Raw genomic sequence first — 21,346 nt, 5'->3', positions numbered from 1 at the left:
TTTTGTCAGTGGAATAAACCAGACAAGAAAGACTAGTATTGCATGATATCACTTAATGTGTGGAATCTTAAAAAAAAAAAGAAAAAGTCAAAAAAATAGCAGAAAAGTAGTGAGCAAAGTAGGGAGACGTGGGTAAAAGGGCATAAACTTTCAGTTATCACATGAATCAGGTCTGAAGAGCTAATGCATCAGTGATAAAGTATTTTGAATACTTGGAATTAGTGAAGAGAGTAGAACTTAAATATTCTCACCAAAAACAAACAAATAAAACATACCAGTCAGTACTATTTCATTTGTATCACGTCTGTTTTCTCTTTATATTTACTGGGCTTCCCTGGTGGCTTAGCTGGTAAAGAATCGCCTGCAATGTGGGAGACCTGGGTTCGATCTATTCTATCCTAAAATAAGAGTACTGCTCCTCTGATTACTGGAATGAGGAAACAGATGTCCTCGGCTGAAAGCCTCAAAGTCCGTCACTTTGCAGACTTCTTTTGGGATAATGATTCCAAGGCGCTCCTCGGTTCGTGGTCAGTGTCTTCTGGAAGCTAGATGCGTCTCCTGTACTGTGTGCGCAGTGCCCATCCTGGCGGAAGGCCCTTCCTGCTCGCTACCTTCACACAGCTCAGTGAGTCACAGGTAGATGTCAGTTCCTGGCTGGCTTGTGGAACCGAATGTGGTTGTTGGCAGCATAAATGTTGGTTAGGAAGATTCTCCTAGCAGGTGTCAAGGTGGTACTTTCTGGAGGTGTACTGTTCTTTCTTGTGAAGTAGATGTTTCTGGTAAATTTCCATGGCATCTTTTGAGGGGTTCCCTAACAAGGAGTATAATTGTATTTTCAGGTTTTTCTGTCCTAATTATAAAAGTCAGACTGTATGTAAATGTATTTTTTTTATTCCTAGCATTTCTGTTTCAGTAGAAGTTAAATTCTGTCCTAACAAATATCTCCTAATTTTCTGTTTCATTAGTGAATTAAAAAAAAAAAATTCTCAATAGTTTTAACTGTTCTAGTTTAATTTGGTTTTGTATTTTCTGTAATGTATATATCTAATGTTATTTTTATCTGTAACATATTTAAGTTTTCTTGTCTGCCCTAAGACACCCAACTATACAGACTTTTAAGAATTTTTGTTTAGGCCTATGTGCTGATATAGCACAGTATTTATGTCAGGCCTTTAGTTACTGTTGGTAAATTAATTTTCATCTGACAAAACTCATTTAAGTGTAAAAAAAATCTGTAGACCTAAAAACAAGTAGATTCCATAGTATTAAAAATTACAAATTGGTTCATATGCGTTTAAAAGGGAGAAAAGTCTCAGGTAATTTGTTTTATCACACAAGTTTTAAGTTGTTTTGTTTGTTGATGTAGCTGAAATAGGCATTGAGATCACAGATTAATTAGAAGAGCCGTTTTGAACACAAAGTGACCATACATTCCCTTTGCTATCTCTTAAAGTAGAATCTAGATAAACATGTTTATTTAACCTGCTGGCTCTGAATCCCACATCCAGTCATTATAGAAGGACCAGCGCTATCTTTGGGGATGGTCTTTCTACAAGGAATTACTATGGACAGTCCCTTGGGTGGTAGTTAGATATATCTGTATATATTGTGGTAGAAAGAAAGACCTTAGAGATGAAAAAAATAGAAAATATTTTTTGGGGCAATAATCTCTTGCATAATAAGTTATTCCTCAGACACTAGAGCTATTATCACACAACAAAACACTTCACAGTGTAACTATCTATATCTCCCGGCAGTAGAGGATCATACAACATAAGCTTGTTAGGAAAACTCTGTAATCACCAGGATTATCTAGAACAACAGTTGGAAGAACATTAGACACACCCTTCTGGTTGTGTGGTTGAATTTCACAAACTCAGTTGTGGAGTCGAGAGAAAATAATAGAACAGGATACCTTTGAGGTATATAGCAGTTTTACCACCTGTCATAAGTTCAGTGAGAATGCCAAGATATTAGTTATTTCATTTTGGATTTGGATCCTTTGTTTCAATGTATTCTGAAATATTGCCCCTCTAGGGACTGTTAAAAAAAAAAACATTCTGAAAGAAAGAAGGGGAAGAAGAGAAAGAAAACCTGAGAACGAGCAGGCAGTGGGGATGCAGCGTGTATATGAGCAAGCGTCCCTATCAGCACGCCTTGTAGACATCAGAGCCCTTGAGTGGAATAAGACGCGGCCGCTTGGTAGCGCCAGTGCACGTTTTGGCTTTAGGTTAAGAATGTCTGTAAAAACAAGATGACATCTTTTCTCTCTCACACATCTTTCTTTTGTTAATTAAGAGAACGTGGCACAAATCTTCTGTTGACTTTTTCCTACTTGTGAGAAGCACGTTGGGTAAATATACTCAGTCCTTTCTTTCTTGTTTATGTTTTGTTTTTTTCATCTTGAGTTACAGCTTTTAAGAGATACATGAAATGTCATAAAACAGATTAGAGTTTTCCATAGAGGAAAAATGTGATGAGTTTTTAGTGCTTGCTTGTGCTTGAGTAAATCAGTTGATCTCTTAGATTTAATTATTTGAAGTAGAAATCGGTTGGCACTTAAATCTGAGAAATTTGTTTTGTTCTAAAAACCTCAAATAGCTTTACTTTAATAAAAAGTAGAGTTCTGCCCCACTTCCGACTCCTAAATGATATTTTTTGCTTGGTTTTAGATCATCTTCTCCCATCAGCAAGCCTGGATTGTAGAACCCATGGGATTGTGTGGGGACGAGGGCAGGACGTCCTGGGGGCTGAGTCCATGCCGGGTATTTTGCTTCTTACCCCACAGGCAGTGAGTGTGTAGATAGTGGAGAGTATTAAGGAGGAAACTGACATATTCATATTTTGCTTTGCAATAGTCACTGATGCGGTACAAATGAGGAGCCAGAGAGGGACACAGCAGAAGTTGAGAGAGCATCTGAAAGACAATTGCGAAGGTGCAGGCAGAAATAATAAGCGACTAACCCTAAACCAACATGGTAGCCATAATGGGCGTAGAGAGAGGCTGATCTCAGCGCTTGTTAAGAGGGCGAATGAACACAGTGGCCAAATGGATGACTTTGGGGGCCGAGTGACAGAAAGATGCGCCATCCTTTCGATGCCGCAGCCAGGGCTGCTCGTTGAGTGGCGGTTGCTCACTGGGTCCTCACCCCTGGAGGACAGAGACCCCTTTGGCAAAGTGATGGCGAGTGTGGATTAGCTTTGAAATGACTTTGAAACGCCCGTGGATGCCCACATGGAAGCAAGCCAGGAAATGTGTAGGTCAGCGCTGATGCGTGTGCACCTGGAAGCACTGATGCGAGTGGCATCTCCCTTGGAAAACGTGGTGAAACAGAGGGGCGAAGAGCAGGTGTTGGGGAGGCGGAGCGGTAGCCTTCCAGCAGTGCAAGGGACCCTGGGCAGCAGGAAGGAGCGCCTGGGACAGGACACCAGCCTCAGCTCCCAGAGGTTTTCTGCAGGAGCCCAGATCCAGCATGGGGGTAGGAGCAGAAAGAACACGCGTGGTCAGACGTGAGGCTGTGGGGAGAAGCCAGAGCAGAGAGCGCAGTCATGTTGTATTTGAGTGTTTGTTTTCATTTGCTTGCTTAAGGTTGCTTTTAAAATCTTACTTAAATACTTACATGCCACGGTGAAGGAGCCAGCTGAAACAGCGACCATGAACAATGCCTAAACTATACCTGACGACTCAGATGGCACACGTCAGCTGAGGATTTTGTGACAGGTCGGGGGGCCTGGTAATAATTTTGAAGCATCAGCCGTGCTTCTCTTGAACTGGAGAACTCCAGCTTCACACCTCTGAACCTCTATGCCCAACTGCCATGACAATGCTCCCACATTTGGGGACACTGCATAATGCTAAATTTAAATTTGTTGTGGTTAGAGTTTTGAATCAAACAACACAGAAATTGTGTCATGGGATTGCTCTGCTCTCCCCTACATATACACCCAGTCCTGGGATTTTATTTGCTTTCTTTGGAGAATTTACTTCCACAAAAGATTGCACTGCTCTGACTATTAGATGTAATTCAAAATTTTGCTTGGCACAATTGAGGGTGATCATTTAACCAACAGTCATTTAAATGTCATCTTTTAAAGTGTGTCTTCTTTTCTGTGACTTATTCTAAACAATTTTGCTCATGGTTTAGGACTTCTCTAAGACTGGCACATATGACAGGCCCTTCTAGTGACATCAGAAGTCTGTGGAAACTCACAGGCATTTACTGTGATGACTCCCGTGTGTATTTACAACCCTTTCTGTTTGTTTTACCTTCATTTGTTTGACTTTATTAGTAATCACAAATATGGTATAACTCTTATCAATCACAGCTTTAATTATATTCTTTATGTCCATTTGTACTAAAACTTCTGTTTCACCCCATTTTAGATTGATCCCTGCCTTCTTCAAATTGCCATATTTCTAGAAACATATAACTCGACTGGAATGGTCCTACCAAGAGAAACGTAATAATAAGGACCATGCGGCAGTGGAGTTAGTGTGTGTATGGCATGGAAAGAGAAGCAAATATATCACTCCGCAGGGTGAGATAGGGTGCGTGATTTGTTTTCATGACTTAGGGTATATTATAACTGCTGAGTGTTGGTGTCAGTTGTACTAAACCACTAAAAAGTGGAAATAAGTCATCTATATTGCTCCACAGGTTGATGTATGCTTTTCTTTTGCATTCACTCACATTCTGTTTGGGTTTCCTTTGATTCTATAGGAATTTTTGCTGCTTTGTTTTATTATAAATTCGAGTTCCACAGGAGGATTATGGCTGCATCTCAGAATTTGGTTTTAGCTGGTCTTTCACCTTTAAAAATGAAAAGTGCTTTTCCCTTTGCAAATTGAGATAGTTCTGGACATCTTGCCATAAATTTTTGGCACCACTTCTGTGAGTACATAAAGGTAATAGAAGTGATCAGCATAGTGCCCCTGAGGTAGGTTCATTTTAGCATTGGCTACAATGTTTTATTAAAACAGTTGGGGCAGCTTCCGTCCTATCAGCTAGCACAGCTTTCTTAAGAAGGTTCTCAAAGACATGACAGAAGAGTGGCAGTGAGTAAGTGTGTCATTGGAAGTGCACACTCAGATTCAAGGAGCTGTGTGCCTGGGAAATATATGGATAACATCAGCATATATACAGACACACACACACACAAAGTTACGTGCTCCTCCCAATTACTGATTTCGTATGAGCTGTGTAAGCAACGCTATGAATGTAAAGGTCACACAATCCAAATCTTACTTCTTGTCATGGGCGCTTTGTTTTCAACTATGTACCCACACAGACATATTCTACCTGCCCTGCATCCATTTTAACACAACAGCCTTCCAAAGCATGGTGTGTTCTGATGTAAAAGAGATTCAAAACAAGGCTCCAGCTTTATTCTTACAGCTTTTTTTTTTTTTTGGTTTAAAAGTAGAATATATGTTTGCTTTAGCTGTAAAAGCACAATCAAGGCACCATGATAAGTGAGTCAGTGCTGTAAAAGTGAAACGAATTTTGCCTTCACTCACATGAGCTATAGAAGGAGGAAGCTTTATTGTCCCTGGGAAAGTGATAAGGCAGAGTAATTGTATATTATACTGTCCCGGAACATCTGCCTGAAGACTGTTGGAGCAATTCATCTATCATGGACGATGCAGCATGTTTTGTCTTTCTGCTTTAACCCGTCCCCACTGCTGGCCTGCGCGGAGGTTTTGATAGGGACTGCGCCTGGGCCCAGGCTCCCATTAATCAGTCCCCTTGTTCAACACTCCAGCTGACATAATTACAACCTGCGCACAGCAGTTATTCAAGTCGAGTCCTTGTCACTCGTGGTGCGAAACTACACGGCGCCGATCCCGGAGGAGATTGCCTTATCACACAGAACAAGGGCTCGCAGGAGCCGAAGGGAATAGGAATGCGGAAATGTCTTCCGGGAGCGCTATATATTCCTTTAAAATAAGACATTTGAGAGACTTACAAGGGACAAAGGGAGGCATTGTGTGCGGTGACTGAAATGAACCGGTTATGATTTTTAAATGCATTACGTGGAGCAGTTTTGTAAAAATGGACATAGGTTATTAAATAAACTCAGTTGCCCCCTCGTCATCAGTGATTCTTTTAAGTTTTTCTTCAAAGTGATCATGAAGCTCTAGGATTATGGAAGGTTGAAATGCTGCTCAGTAGGACTCAATTGAACTCTGTGAATAAAATATGTGTTTTAAGTCTTCTGTAAATATACACTTAACTCAGAGAGTTTCGTAAGGAAAAGAGAGTCTGGGAAGAGCCTTTCAAGAGCTTTGCAAAGACAGGGAAGCTCACTATTCCCTCTGGCCAGAAAATAACTGTTTGTCGCACCTCCTCTGTCTGACTTTATGATGGGTAGCTTACTGACCAGCTCCTTGGTGTAGCAGGTGTGAGAGATGTAGTCTCCTTTCAGCCACTTAAGAAATTTAAAATTTTATGGCAGCCCCACCCCTGCCCCTAATGGACCAATTTATGGGCATGTCGTGAGTTACGTGGTCAGGTCTGCAAACCTCCTGGATGAGCTGTGCTCTCAGGCATGCATGCAGAAGCTGTGGGTATTGTACATCCAGCCTTTGTATTTTTTTCTTTTTTTTTGGTCTCTTTGACATTATAAAATTGTCCCAGGTAAAATCACGTTCTGGCCTAGGCTCTCAGAAAGATTGTGAAATGTATTTTTGGTTCTGTAAAAATTTCCGTTCTATCACCTTAAGTTTGAAAAGCTTTCAACTAGAAAAGCTACAGTAAACTACTACGTATACTGATATTTATATCTTGAATTATAAAGTAATATTGTTTGTGTGTGACTATTTCAGGCAAAAGTTCTGTAAGGGCAGTCCTTCCTGTGGTTCCAGCCTGCTGAGTGTCTGTGCGCCCCTCAGCCTCTCTCCCCCTTCAGCCTCTCCACCTGCTCAGTGTCTCTGCCTCCTCTGTTGCTCCTCCAAGTATGATTCCAGTGACTGCTTGGACTTAGCAGGAAGTCAGGCTGTATTCCTATTCTTTGTTAAAGATCCTTTTCTGTTGAAGGCTTCTCATTTACATGCCTTTCCTGGTTTCCAAGCATTTCATTTGCTAAGCTTGGCTAGTTAACAGAAAAGAGGAGAATAATACTCATTCTCTAAGGACATCCACCCATCCATTCATCCATCCAGTGTTCAGTCATGTCCAACTCTTTGTGACTCCGTGGACTGTAGGGTGCCAGGCTCCTCTGTCCATGGGATTTCTCAGGCAAGAATACTGGAGTGGGTTGTCATTACCTTCTTCAGAGGGTCTTCTTCATCCAGAGATCAAACCCGTGTCTCCCTCATTGGCAGGTGGATTCTTTACTGCTTGAGCCATCAGGGAATCCCCCTGAAAGGACATAAGTTTGTAGAAATAGAGTGGGGGAGGGCTCTATTTATTTCAAAGGTCCAATATAAGAAGAGTGGCAAGGTAACAATGAGCAGGATTTCCACCAGTGTCACTGGAACCACAGATGACAAGTGAGAGGAGAAGAAGCAACAAGTATGGCTGACCTCAGGGCCAGTTTTCACCAGTCATGGCCTTCAAGCAGCAGATGTCATTGGCTCAGCCTTGGAAAATGTTTCTGTCATCAAGTTAGTTTGAGAAACATTCTCTGTTTTACCACCCTCTTCAGATGCATAATGAGTAGCATACTGAACACTCACAGAGTTACTGCTGTTTAAAAAAATATGTAATTTGTGTAACTGAAATGTATGAAACATTGACCACCAAAGTCTTTTCACTGCAGCCCTATAGGCATCATGCTGGACTAAGTGGAATGTTGGGGTAGTTCTGTTTCTTAAAGGCTGTTGTTGTTGTTCAGTTTATGGCATTTGTGTTTGAATTTTATCCAGCAAAGCTTTTTCCAATCAATAGTATAAAAATATTTTCTCATATTTTCTTCTAGCACTTTAATAATTTAGTGTCCTTGTGTTAACCTTAAAATCCAAATAACATTTGTTTTTGCATGGTGTAAGACCACGAGAATCTGTAAGTTATCTTTCCTCATGTGATAGGCAGTTGACTGAACACCATTTGTTGTGTGACCCACCATTTCCTCATTGATCTGAAATGACATCTTTATCCCTCGTATACATGGGTCTTTGTATTCTCTGTCCTGGTGATGTATCAGGTTCAACACTCCCAGTGACATTCACCTGTTTGCTGAAAATCGTTGATAAAATACCCCATTTTGGCCATAGGGATATAATTTTTTATTCTTGTATCTCTAGCAATCTAACCAGCACAACTGTTTAGTAATCTAAAATTCTCAGGCTCTTTCCTCCTGGGTCCTTCAGTGGGACCTACATGGCAGAGGGCTGTGTGTCTTGGGCCATGTTAGGTCAATCATGCAGGAAGCCTGAGCAGCTGCCTTGGGCTTGCCCTCCGCCTGCAGGGACTCACAGCGTTGTTTTCTTCTTCCTCAGAGAGTCCACAGTGTTTCTTAGACCTGGTGAATTTATGAGTTACATACTGCTGGTTTAAAAAATGTAGAAACTTCTTAAATTTTGTTTACATAAAGCCTTTCATGGGATTATTCTTTATTCATTGTGGATTACTGTTTTAATGATACAGTGGAAACCTCCTTCAACTGAACTTTAGATAATTATGCATTTATAATACACTTGTTCCAAAAGAAACTTAACTACAGAGGGAAGAGGAAGTGCATTTCTAAACATATAGGCATACAACCCTATATAACTGCGGGGTTTATTTTTTAAATAAATTGAAATTGCCTTTTGTAATAGTAAGTAAATTGCTAATGATGATCCAGAGAGTTGAACTCTATTGCTTTCAACAGAAAGACTAGTTGTGGTGATAAACAGTGAATTGAGCACCTCCTGTATTTTCTAAACTTGTTTAATGTCATTTACCTTAATTCATGATGACCTTATGAGACATGTATATTATTAGCATAAAACAACAAAATACCCCATGGTCTGAAAGTGTGGGAGGCAAAGTATTTAAAAAAAAATTCTGTATTTCTTTAAGCAGAACTTTCAGAATTTTTAAATGTCAGGTTATGTACATAACTTGCCAAGTTGTTAACAGGAGACCAAGATAGTGGTGAATTTCATACATAGAAGTTTGGGAGTGGTAAGGCAGACACATGGCTTCTCTTGGGGAAGGAATTTTGGGATCCATGTTTACATTAGTGTGTGACATCTGTACCTGCTCTCTCTGCATTTCTATATTAAGATAATGTTACCAGTACACCTTAGTTAAATACACAGAAACTACCTGATTGTGTCTTAGTGATATTACTTTATTATCAGCTCAGGTCTCTCTGCTTCCACAGTTAACTCTCCATATCCACCATGCCAGCTCACCTGATGGCTTGGGGGAGAAGTGGTGACCTGGGAGGAGAAAGAGCAACACAGGTGGATGGGCTCTATCAGACATGAGTCCTGTGCATCCTGGGTCATGTCAATGGATGAGCACGTGCAAGACAGACCAGCAGACTGGGACAGAAAATCCAGACTTAGCTTCAAATAAATCAGATATTCATGGAGATAGCACTTCAAGTCAGTGAGAGATCTGGCGAGCAGTGTGGAGCCACAACTTACACCATGCTCTAGGGGAATTTTGAAAGGACTCTAATACTTAGTAGAACAATGCAACTATTCAAGTACTAGAGCCAATTTGGGACAGTCCCTTTATGACCTCTAAGTAAGGAGGCCACAGGACAAAAGATGAACAAAATAAAACATTTCTGCTTTACCGAAGATACTATAAACAAAGTCTAACTGAAAGTAAGGAAGAGATATTTGCTACTTCTGTCATAGACAAATGAGTTTACCTCCCTTATATATAAGAGAATGACTAACAACCCTTAGGAAAACAACTCATAAAAATAAGGAAAAATGGTACAGAGGAAGCAGAATACACATGGAATTTCAATATTTGAAGCAACTTTATTCATTACAAGAGGAATGCAGATTAAAACTGTTAAAAGTTGGAAATTGAACCCCGCCTCTAGCTGTCATTTTTCACCCACCACATTGGCAAAAACTTGGAAGTTTGGTAACACAACACACTACATTGGCACGACTGTGTAGAAACAGGCTCTCTAAAACATTGTTGGTGGAAGTGTGAATTGCTACACCTCCTCTGGAGGGCCATTTGGCAGCATTGATCAATACTACAAAAGCATATGCCCATTGACATTTGAAGCAATTCCACTTGGCATTGTGACATTCTCTTGGCATCCTGAGAAAGGGAAAGTTTCACAAGAGAATTCATCACAAGCTTGTTTACACTAGACTATTCATCACAAACTTGTTTACATTAGTGAATGATCAGAAATGACCTAGATGCTCATCAGTAAAGGATCAGTTAAATGCAGTATTCTCTGTCCTTACTAGGAAATTCTGTGGAGCTATTAACGAAGGAAAGGAGGCGAAGCCTAGGGAGGGAGTGGTAGGGTGGTGGGGGGAGGGAGATGTCAGGAAGGATGCTGTGCTCTTACGTAGTCATGTGGAGAGGTCCCCATGCCCTGCTGTTAGGTGGAAAAAGTAAGATGCCAACACGTGTTATGCCAGCAGATTTACATACAAGAAGAGGGGAGAGAAACAGATATAGTGTGTTTATGCATTGAAAAAAAATTGTTAGTTCTCCCAAAAGATTGATGGGCAGTTAGTGATTCTGTGTCTGTGGTCCAAGGTAAGAGGGTGGTGATCCAGGCTGTGGTAGGAAGAGACTTCACTGTCTCTGTCTCTCATTATTAGACTGTTTGATGTTTGAAATATGTGAAGGTAGGTTTGTTCAACAACCTCAGTGGTACAGTAATTTTTTAATAACTGAAATCACATGTATCAAAAGAGAAAAAATAGGAGCTCTCCTGGGATGAACCATGCTCTCCTCTGCTCTCTTGGATGGGAAGTTTCCTGCTCAGGAGTTGGGACCTCTAAACCAGATTCTGCTGATGACAACATGTGGACAGGTGTCAGCTTTCAGCATCAGTTTCCCCTGCTGAATGACTTGATCCCTTTTATTAAAGAAGTTTCCTGAGTGACTATTAACTGCAGAACTTCTCCTGAAAGATCAAGCCCTGAGCCTTTGGAGTGGGATTACTGACTCTAAGACCCTAGATTACCAGAGAACTAACCCTAAGGAGTATCAAATAGTAAGAACTCACATAAAGGAAACCGCTTGAATACAAGACCTGGCATCACCCAACTACCAGTAGCACCCTGTGCAGGATGCCTCTAAACAACAAACAAAACAAAAATACAAACCCAGTCATCAGCAGACAGGATTACCACCTCACTCAGCCTTGCCCATCAGAGGAAAAATGAACAAACAAACAAAAAAACTCAGCACAAATCTCACCCTATCCAAAGCTTACACAAACCACTGGAGGGCAGAAATCAAAAGGAAGAAAGAATTCAACCCTGAAGCCTGGGAAAATGAGACCTCAAACACAATAAGTTAAAAAAATAATAATAATGAAAAGGCAGAGATACGCTACACAAATGTAGGAACAAACTAGAAACACAGATGTCCAAATAAATGAAGAGGAAATAGGCAAACTACCTGAAAAAGAATTCAGAATAATGATAGTAAAGATGATCAAAACCCTTAAAAACAAAATGGAGAAAATGCAAGAATCAATTAACAAAGACCTAGAAGAATTAAAGAAAAAACATACAAACAGCACAATTACTGAAATTAAAAATACTCTAGAAGGAATCAACAGCAAAATATCTGAAGAAGAAGAATGAATTAGTGAGCTGGAAGATAAAATGGTGGAAATAACTTCTGAAGAACAGAATCAAGTAAAAAGAATGAAAAGAACTGAGGATATGAGGATAGTCTCAGAGACCTCTTGGGCAATATCAATCACACCAACATTCCAATTATGGGGGTCCCAGAAGAAGAAGAGAAAAAGAAAGGGTATGAGAAAATTTTTGAAGAGACTAGTTGAAAATTTCCCCAATGTGGAAAAGAAAATGGTCAATTAATTCCAAGAGGCACAAAGAGTCCCATACAGGATAAACCCAAGGAAAAACACACCAAGACACATACTAATCAAACTAACAAAGACTAAACACAAAGAATATTAAAAGAAGTGAGGGAAAAGCAACAAGTAACATGCAAGGGAAACCCCATACATTTAACAGCTGATTTTTCAGCAGAAACTCTGCAGGCCAGAAGGGAATGGCAGGATATATTTAAGTACTGAAAGGGAAAAAACCTACAACCAAGATTACTGTACCTGGCTAGGATCTCATTCAAAATTGATGGAGAAATCAAAAGCTTTTCAGACAAGCAAAAGTTAAGAGAATTCAGTACCACCAAACCAGCTTTCCAGCAAATGTTAAAGGACTTATTATAGTCAAGAAATACAGGAGGAAAAAAGACCTACAAAATCAACCCCAAACAATTAAAAAAAATGGCAATAAGAAGATATATATCAATAATTACTTGAAATGTAAATGGATTAAATGTTCCAATCTAAAGACACAGACTGGCTGAATGGTTACAAAAACAAGACCCATATATATGCTGTTTACAAGAAACCCACTTCAGATTTAAACACACATATAGACTGAAAGAGGATGGAAAAATATATTGCATGCAAATGGAAGCAAAAGAAAGCTGGAGTAGCAATGTTCGTATCAGACAAAATAGACCTTAAAGAAGATTACAAGAGATAAAGAAGGACACTACATAATGATCAAGGGATCAATCCAAGAGGAAGACATAACAATTGTGAATATCTATGCCCCTAACATAGGAGCACCTCAATACATAAGACAAACAATAAGAGACATAAAAGGAGAAATTGACAGTAACACAATAATAGTAGGAGACTTTAACACCCCACTCACACCAATGGACAGATCATCAAAACAGAAAATTAATAAGGAAACACAAGTCTTAAATGATACATTAGATGAGATGGATCTCATTGTTATCTTCAGGACCTTGCTTCCAAATGCAGAAGAATACACCTTTTTCTCAAGTGCACATGGAACATTCTCTAGGATAGACACATCTTGGGTCACAAATCAAAACTCAGTAAATTAAAAAAAATTGAAATTATATCAAGCATCTTCTCTGACCACAACGCTATGAGACTAGACATCAATTACAAGAAAAAAAACTCTAAGAAACACAAACACATGGAGATCAAACAATACGTTTCTAAATAACCAGCAGGTTACTGAGGAAATCAAAAGGGAAATCAAAAAATTTCTAAAAACAAATGACAATGAAGACACGACAACTCAATACCTCTGGGATGCAGCTAAAGCAGTTCTAAGAGGGAAGTTTATAGCAGTACAATCCTACCTCAAGAAACAAGAGAAACATCAAATAGACAACCTAACTTTACACTAAAACAACTGGAAAAAGAAAAACAAAAAGCCCCCAAAATTAGTAGAAGGGAAGAAATCATAAAGATCTGAGCAGAAATAAATGAAAAAAGAAATGAAAGAAACAATAGTAAAGATTAATACAACTGGTTCTTGAAGATAAACAAAATTGACAAACCTTTAGCCAGACCCATCAAGAAAAACAAGAATCAAATCAACAAAATTAGAAATGAAAAAGGAGAGGTTACAACAGACAATGCAGAAATACAAAGGAATATAAGCGACTATTATGAACAATTATATGGCAATAAAATGGATAACCTGGAAGAAATGGACAGATTCTTAAGAACTTCCAAGACTGAACAGGAAGAAATAGAAATTATGAACAACCCAATTACAAGCACTGAAATTGAAGCTGTGATCTAAATTCTCCCAAACAACAAAAGCCCAGGACCAGATGACTTCACAGGAGAATTCTGTCAAACATTTAGAGAAGAGGTAAATCCTATCCTTCTACAACTCTTTCAAAAAATTTCAGAGGAACACTTCCGAACTCATTCTACAAGGCCGCTGTCACCCTGATACCAAACCAGACAAAGACAACACAGAAAAAAGAAAACTACAGGCCAGTATCACTGATGGATGTAGATGGAAAAATCCTCAACAGAATTTTAGCAAACAGAATTCAGCAACACAGCAAAAAGCTCATACACCATGATCAAGTTGGCTGTGTTTCAGGGATGCAAGGACTCTTCAATATACACAAATCAATCAATGTGGCACACCATTTTAGTAAATTGAAAGGAAAAAACCATATGATAATCTCAATAAATGCAGAAAAAGCCTTTGACAAAATTCAGCACCCATTTATGATTAAAAATCTTCAAAACATGGGCATAGAACAAACCTACCTCAACATAGTAAAGGCCATATATAATAAGAAGCCTACAGCAAACATTATTCTCAATGGTGAAAAACTGAAAGTGTTCCCCTTAAGATCAGGAACAAAACAAGGGTGTCCACTTTCACCACTGTTATTCAACATAGTTCTGGAAGTCCTAGCTACAGCAGTCAGAGAAGAAAAAGAAATGAATCCAGATTGCAAAAGAAGTAAAGCTCTCACTATTTGCAGATGACATGAATCTGTACATAGAAAATCCTAAAGATAGTATCAGAAACAAAAGAGAAAAAAATATTTAGTAGAATTGTTTTCTAAGCTTCCTTCTCATTAAGTTAAATAACATAAACTTAACTTATTATTTTGTGTTAATAAGCAGCAAGTGTGTAGCAGTAACATAATTTTGTGGTATTCTGGAAGACTTTGTCATTTGTTATTTTATTGATTTATTATTTTAAAATGCAATGCCTCTGAACTGAATAAGATATTTCCCTTATCACATATTTTAAGAAGCCCCAAAAATCAATCAGCTCCCATCTCTGGTCCTTTTACTAATTGCCCAGCCAAGGCCATACTTATATATAGAGAGAGCTGCCTCAAGACTTTCAACATATTGTATTTCAAAATTCATTTGAAATGTCCTCAGACTTTACACTGCCTTCCCCATAAACTCAGTGCTTGCACTCGTGGGCCCAGTAAGTCCGGCCTGAGCACCTGTTCCCCATGAGGAGCCTACAGCATCGCACTGAGCCATCTCACCTCCCATGGAACCATGCCCCCCCACACACACACACCTCCCGCTGGGCACTGCTCCATCTGTTCTTTCTCTTGCACCTCACTGTTCTGATTACTACTGCTTCATAGAAAGTTTTGTAATCAGAAAGCATGAGTCCTCCAACATAGTTCTTTGTGAAATTGTATCAAGTCTTTTAGGTTCTGTGCATTTCCATATGAACTTTAGGATCAGTATTTCAACTTTGGTAAGAAATCCAGCTGAGATTTTGATAGGATTGTACTGAATCTATACATCAATTTGAGGAGTATTGCCATCTTAATAATATTAAATCTTGCAGTCTAGGAACATGAGGCAAAAATATACTCTTTACCTTAAGAATCAGTGTCAAACTAAAAATACATTCAGTCGCTGATTCCTAATAATTGAATGCCCTCTTCACGTCACTGCTATTATTTCCTGGCAAACCAAGGTTGGACCTTGTTTGATATAATGTTTCAGACCATCCTTACTTCCCCTGCCTGACCTGTTCTTCATTAGTCCCTCTTCAATTTACCATTCTTATTACTAGTTGGAAGTTCTCTTAGTATTTGGGGAAAAAACCTCATTTGGGGGGCTGAGTATCATTCAGAACTGCTTGGCTGACGTTATCTAGCCTACTGATTGTCAACTGAATGTTGCACCATTGCTACACAGTCAGCTGTCTGTCTCAGGGTAGTCTCCAGTGTGGGACTACAGTCTGCTGGACTCTGTAGCTGCTGTAAATGATGTTAATACAATATGTTAGAGCTTCTGCTTTTTAGGCTTGGACTGCAATAGTTTGATTTCAGAGTTGTTCCTTTTTATCTCAATATTTTAAAAAAAATTTGTGTTGTATGACATCAGAACAGATGATAGCACACAAATATGCCATTATCCATGAAATATACCTTTTTCAATTGCAGATAGACATTGACTGTATTTTCTTCTCATTTGCATATATTTTATGTTTCTTAGATGTGTGTATAATATAGATTATATACACACACATTTATTATTTACATAAAATCAAGTATACGAATAGTATGTATATCACAAATAAAAGTAAATAGGTATAAAATATATGTATAAAATGATCCTGAACCTAAAACACCAAGTCCCACACCACATCTCCTTTGTTTTATTATATATTATATATTTTTAGATGAAAGAAGCTTCTCTCCTTTTTAGCCCTCCCTCTCCACTTTTACTTGCTTCATTAATAGTCCCCTGATTGCTAGATTCCACATGCGGTTGATGTTCTAAGAGATACTGGTTTATTTGTATCCAAGATACACGTCTCAAAAACAAAATACTCTCCTTTCAAAGTCATCTCTTCCTTCCTTCATCAAAGATTAAGTATCATTGCTTATACTGTCCCCCATTTAAGTGGGTACTGTACCCTGAAATGTGTGTATTTTGGTAATTTTCCTTCCCTGACCAGCGATTGTCCTTGATGGCTCTTAATGCCTTGCTTCTCCATAAAGGGAGAATGTAGGTGGCACCAGAGAATCAGCAGTCCTAATTAAGTACAGTAGCAGACTTGTGCTCACTCCCCAATGTCAGCAAACATTGTGAATTTAGGACTGTCTGTGCTGCCATGGAAAGCACATGGGAGGTGATCTGCAGACTCAGGCAGGGATTCGGCATGGCTCACCCCCCAGCTGGGGAATCCACACCTGGCCCTCTTCCTTTCCATCATCACAGGGTGAGCGTTTCTTTCACCTGCCTTCAGATGGCCTTCTGTGTTACCATCTTGGTGCAGAGCTCCTGTAAAGCTGGGGATGGTAACCACATATGTATTCTTCCCCAGCTCCCCCAGGTGCGTCCCTGGGTGCAGTTATGTGTTACACACACGCATGATTCCGTTTAGCAGTGCGGGGCCGTGCGAGCCACAGACGGCCTCCGTGTGCAGCCTTCCGTCATCTGTGTGTTGTAAGATGTGTTTGCTAACTCCCTACAGTGTCCTAAGTTTATTTTCTTCAAATCAGCCTACAGGATTTTGTCCTTCAGCAGGACTGGCAGGAAAGACTGATAAACGCAGTGCTCTCTTTGGAATTTCATTTCGCTCTGTCGGAAAGCTGAAGCCGTCACACACACACACCTGCTTGAATCTGTGTCGGGCACACACACACACACACACACACACACACACACCTGCTTGAATCTGTGTCGGGCACACACACACACACACACACACACACACACCTGCTTGAATCTGTGTCGGGCACACACACACACACACACACACACACACCTGCTTGAATCTGTGTCGGGCACACACACACACACACACCTGCTTGAATCTGTGTCGGGCACACACACACACACACACACACACACAACCTGCTTGAATCTGTGTCGGGCACTTTCTGGTGATGTTCTAACAACAACAGAGACAGAGGGGAGGCAGCGGTGTGTGTGTGGACGGGTCTGGGCTCAGTCGCTGACCCGTGCTGGGAGGGACAGGAGCAGACGGAACAAACACTCTGCCTCAGCAGCCGCCGCCTGTGCCAGAGGTTCTGGTCATCTCAGGCCTGGCACTTCTGCATCCACAGGAAAGCAGTGGGAGAGGAGCCCACTGTCAGCGACAATTTCGTGTAAAGGACTCGGGTCCTCCACTCTTTATTCAGCCCATCCCTCTTGGAAACCTGCACCCGTGCAGAAACCTGACTGGCTTTAAATAATGCGAGGTGATCAGGGGACGTTTCCAGCAGGTACTTTGGAGCTGTTGGGCAACTTTGCACGTTGCCCAGATGTGAGGTGAGGGGCTGCTTGCAGCTACGTTTCTGTCTTCAGACGGTTTGAGAGCTTGACTTAGGAGCTGCTCTCGTGACAGAACTAGAAGCCCAGGCGCCTTTGTTTCCTTGGTGCTCCAGTTCAGCGGGAGTGGCAGGCCTTCCCTTTGCACGGCTCCTCATGGTGAAAGGTGTGTTCTTGGGATTAAGGAAACTCCTTCACTGCCCTCAAGTGGTACCTGAATAATTTGTATTAAAATCGTAGAACTTGGGGCTTTGTGTTTCCGGTTCTGCATAGAAATGAATGGCTCAGATAAAAGAGCAGCCTGGAGATTAGCACCCAGGAGACGAGTGTTCCCGCCTCCTGGATTAGCCACTTAGCACAGTACCTGACACTCCCGAGGCCTGTGTGAGGGTTGCTGACATCCTGGTTTGTGGTCCGACGTTAGTGATGTGACCTGACTTCCACTTACTCTGCTTTCTTACTTCATAGGTCAAATTGCGCTGAAAACATCCGCAAACACATCCTCCACACGGGCAAACACGAAGGCGTCAAGATGTACAACTGCCCCAAGTGTGACTATGGCACCAACATCCCCGTGGAGTTCCGGAACCACCTGAAAGAACAGCATCCGGACATCGAGAACCCGGACCTGGCCTACCTGCACGCAGGTAGGAAACGAAAGCTGCTGTGTGAAACGCTTTGCTCGTCGCAGGGGCTGTCAGGCTGTTTGTGCATTAGCAGTTATCTAAACATGGCAGCATGTGTGACAGTATCCGCTTCAAGACTGATAAAAAAGTACACTTGCTCTTGTCCCCTTGACTGTGAAAGCAGGTCTTTTCCATTCTATTCGATCAGGAGCAAATATGGTGAAATAATCTCCCCACAGTTGTTAAGAGCAAATATTCCAAACGCAGTTGGACTGTTGTGGGTGTCTGAGCTTCATATTTTGCCTGATGATAAGGTTTTTAACATTTTCAACAAATGTTTGTGATTTGAATTGTTATGCCCAGTTCCTTGCCCCATGGTTTTCCAGTAAGTACTGGAAAGGGAAGCGTGTGAGTGAGGAAAACAGGAGAACCCGGGAGGGGCAACAGGGCGCCCTGCATCCCAGGCATCAGCAAGGACTGTCGCGCAGGGTGCGGGCAGCGGTGGTGGCAGGGGCTGCTGAGATCGCCCCTGCCTCATTGGAGTGGCCATCAGGTGCTGCGGGAGGAGCAGCAACGCAGCCCCAATGCAGGTTAGGCACAGGCATGCCTGCAGCCCAGCCTGGCATTCAGAGAACCAGAGGGCCTGGGTGTGAGTTCTGTGTGGGCAGCCAGGGGACGGGTGGCGAGGGTGGGGCCTGTTAAGGACGCATCCCCTACAGGACGTCTAGAGGAAGCTCCTAACCAGAGCCCAGACAGGACTGGATTTAAATAATGCGAGGTGATCAGGGATGTTTCCAGCAGGTACTTCGGAGCTGTTGGAGCTGTACTTAAACTCTCCTCCCCTTCCTGGCTGGGTGGGTTACAGGCAGGCTTACCGCATCACTGCAGGTTTATTGGACGTAAATCGACGTGGTGGTATCTGTGTAAAGGGCCATTGTGAGAATTTAAAAAGATAATTGGCTATGAAGCTCTTAGCAGGCACAGTGCAAAGGATTGTGGGTGCTGCTGCTGCTGCTGGCCCTGCGACACTAGTGCCTGAAAGTCGTGGGAATCCCACCGAGGGCAGCGCTGCCCTTGCAAAATGTGTCAGTGAACGTGCTCACAGAACGTCTGCGTGAAGGAGAGAGAGCTCCATGGGTTAGAATAACAGTCCTGATACATTTGACATTGCATATAACGTTGTTATTTGTTTTCCGCTGATACGTTCTTTCAGATTTCTCTATGCTCGTATGATCGACTCTTTTAAGTCACAGTGAAGTGTCCTATTTAGTCATCTCTGCTGTACCCAGGTCTGTGTTTGAAAAAGAAAAACGGGGTCAATACTCTTTTCTTTTTGGTGAGGTTGTTACTGAAAAGCTTTTGAACTAGACAGATTATCAGTTTTAGTTCACAAAAACAGATAAAGTCAAATTGAAATATCTTCTGGCCATCAGTACCTGTGGGTTCTTTACTGTTATGGATGCATGACAATGCAGATGTCAGAAAACGTTGCCTAAAAGCTGGGACTTCAAGAAATGGCCAGGTGACACCATCTGAATTGATGGTGGGTTGTCAGCAGTGTAGCATTTTCAAGGTAGTTTCCAGTGCCTGCTTCTCAAGATGCAGTATTGATGTATTCTGTCTCTTTCTTCCGTTGTACCAATTAGGCATTGAAACTAGGTCATTTTCCTAAAATAAGGTATCTCTAACTTGTTAGATGAAGTAAACAGCAAAGAAAGGGGGAGGAAGCTAATTGCAAACCAAAGAAACACGTTGCTTTTGCTTATGCCACTGCTGCCCTAGTCATGCAGTATTCCTTTTGAGATATCATTTGTATAAAAATTTACTTAGAAAACTTATTCTAGTTGGTTTGTTTATGTGTGTATGCTCTTATGCATAGAATCCTAGGATTCTGTTTGTGTTTCTGTGTCTCTGTTAGAACCTTTCTCTCCATAATTAATAATAACGTTCCTCAGTATTTTTACAAATGAATTCCTTGGGTTGTTTATTCCACCCTGTGCAGGGCAGTATCCCTCTTCAGTAATATATTTGCTTTGATAAACTTAGCTCAGTTCAGAGAAAACTTTTAAAGGGCAGAGTTTTTAGACTGACTTGTTAACCTTGTAGTTCTAAGTCATCTGTAAGCCCTTCCTGAGTATGTGGGAGGCGCCTTCCTCGATGTGAAGGGGAGATACTGAAGCAGCTGGGGCTCCTCTCCTCCCAGGCTGTCCGGTGAAGGATTAGGCAGCACTTGGGATAAATCTATGATGGATGGTTCCCGGGAAGGTCCAGAGGTGGCCTGGACTCCTCAGAGTGATTTATGGCCCTGACCTGATGGCGACTGGCAGCTGCCTTCTCTGCTGTCAGGACTACTGATCTGTTGAGAATTCTGTGATCCAAAGTTCAGTGACGCATATGAAGCAGTTCTTTTTAACCACTCAAAACAAGTAAACAAATGCACTTGCGATCTGCCTTGGCTCTCCCATGTGGCTCAAACATCTCGTGGCCCCGTGAGAAGGAAAACATTAAACACCGGCAACAGAAAATATTGTATATAATGTCATTGGGGTATTTTAAATTTTTGTTGAGATGCTATTTGGAAGTGTGTATGTTAAATGAGCTCTTGGGTTTTGTTTGTTTGTTTGTTTTTAACAAACAGTTCTGTAGAGTGTTTCCTGCAGTTGTGCGTCCGCCGGCGGGGCCTCCGGGGCAGCGTCCAGCTGCCTTGCAGTGTCCCGTGTGTCTGTGCGCGTGGCCCTCAGGGCAGGATAGGTTGAGCTTCAGCCCTCATTCCCCTGTTGAATGACTTGGGAAACCCTGTTGTAACTGTATGGGTCTCAGTCTGTAAGCTGGGGATGACAATGCCTGCAGCACATTCTTATAAGATCTAACAGAGGTGGTACAGTGTGTAAACTGTTGGACATGATAATGTTTGGCATCCATGTTTGCCCAGCTTTCTTCTTCTCTGTTTGCTTCTGTTGATGATTAATTGTCTT

General features: G+C 41.2%; 1 protein-coding gene across 2 annotated transcripts in view; it reads left to right on the top strand.

The window, feature by feature from the left end:
- ZNF407 (zinc finger protein 407) overlaps positions 1-21,346 on the top strand; it is a 385,365-nt gene that overhangs the window by 242,187 nt on the left and 121,832 nt on the right. For both annotated transcript variants that reach the window (XM_005223947.5, XM_015460033.3), the window contains exon 8: positions 18,214-18,392. In XM_005223947.5, coding sequence (XP_005224004.1) covers positions 18,214-18,392 — 179 coding nt within the window. The remainder of the gene's footprint in view (positions 1-18,213; positions 18,393-21,346) is intronic.

Source organism: Bos taurus, chromosome 24 (assembly GCF_002263795.3).
Source record: "Bos taurus isolate L1 Dominette 01449 registration number 42190680 breed Hereford chromosome 24, ARS-UCD2.0, whole genome shotgun sequence".
In the NCBI taxonomy this organism is placed as follows: domain Eukaryota; kingdom Metazoa; phylum Chordata; class Mammalia; order Artiodactyla; family Bovidae; genus Bos; species Bos taurus.
Note: the sequence above shows the minus strand (reverse complement) of the source record. Positions and strands in the feature narration are given on the sequence as shown.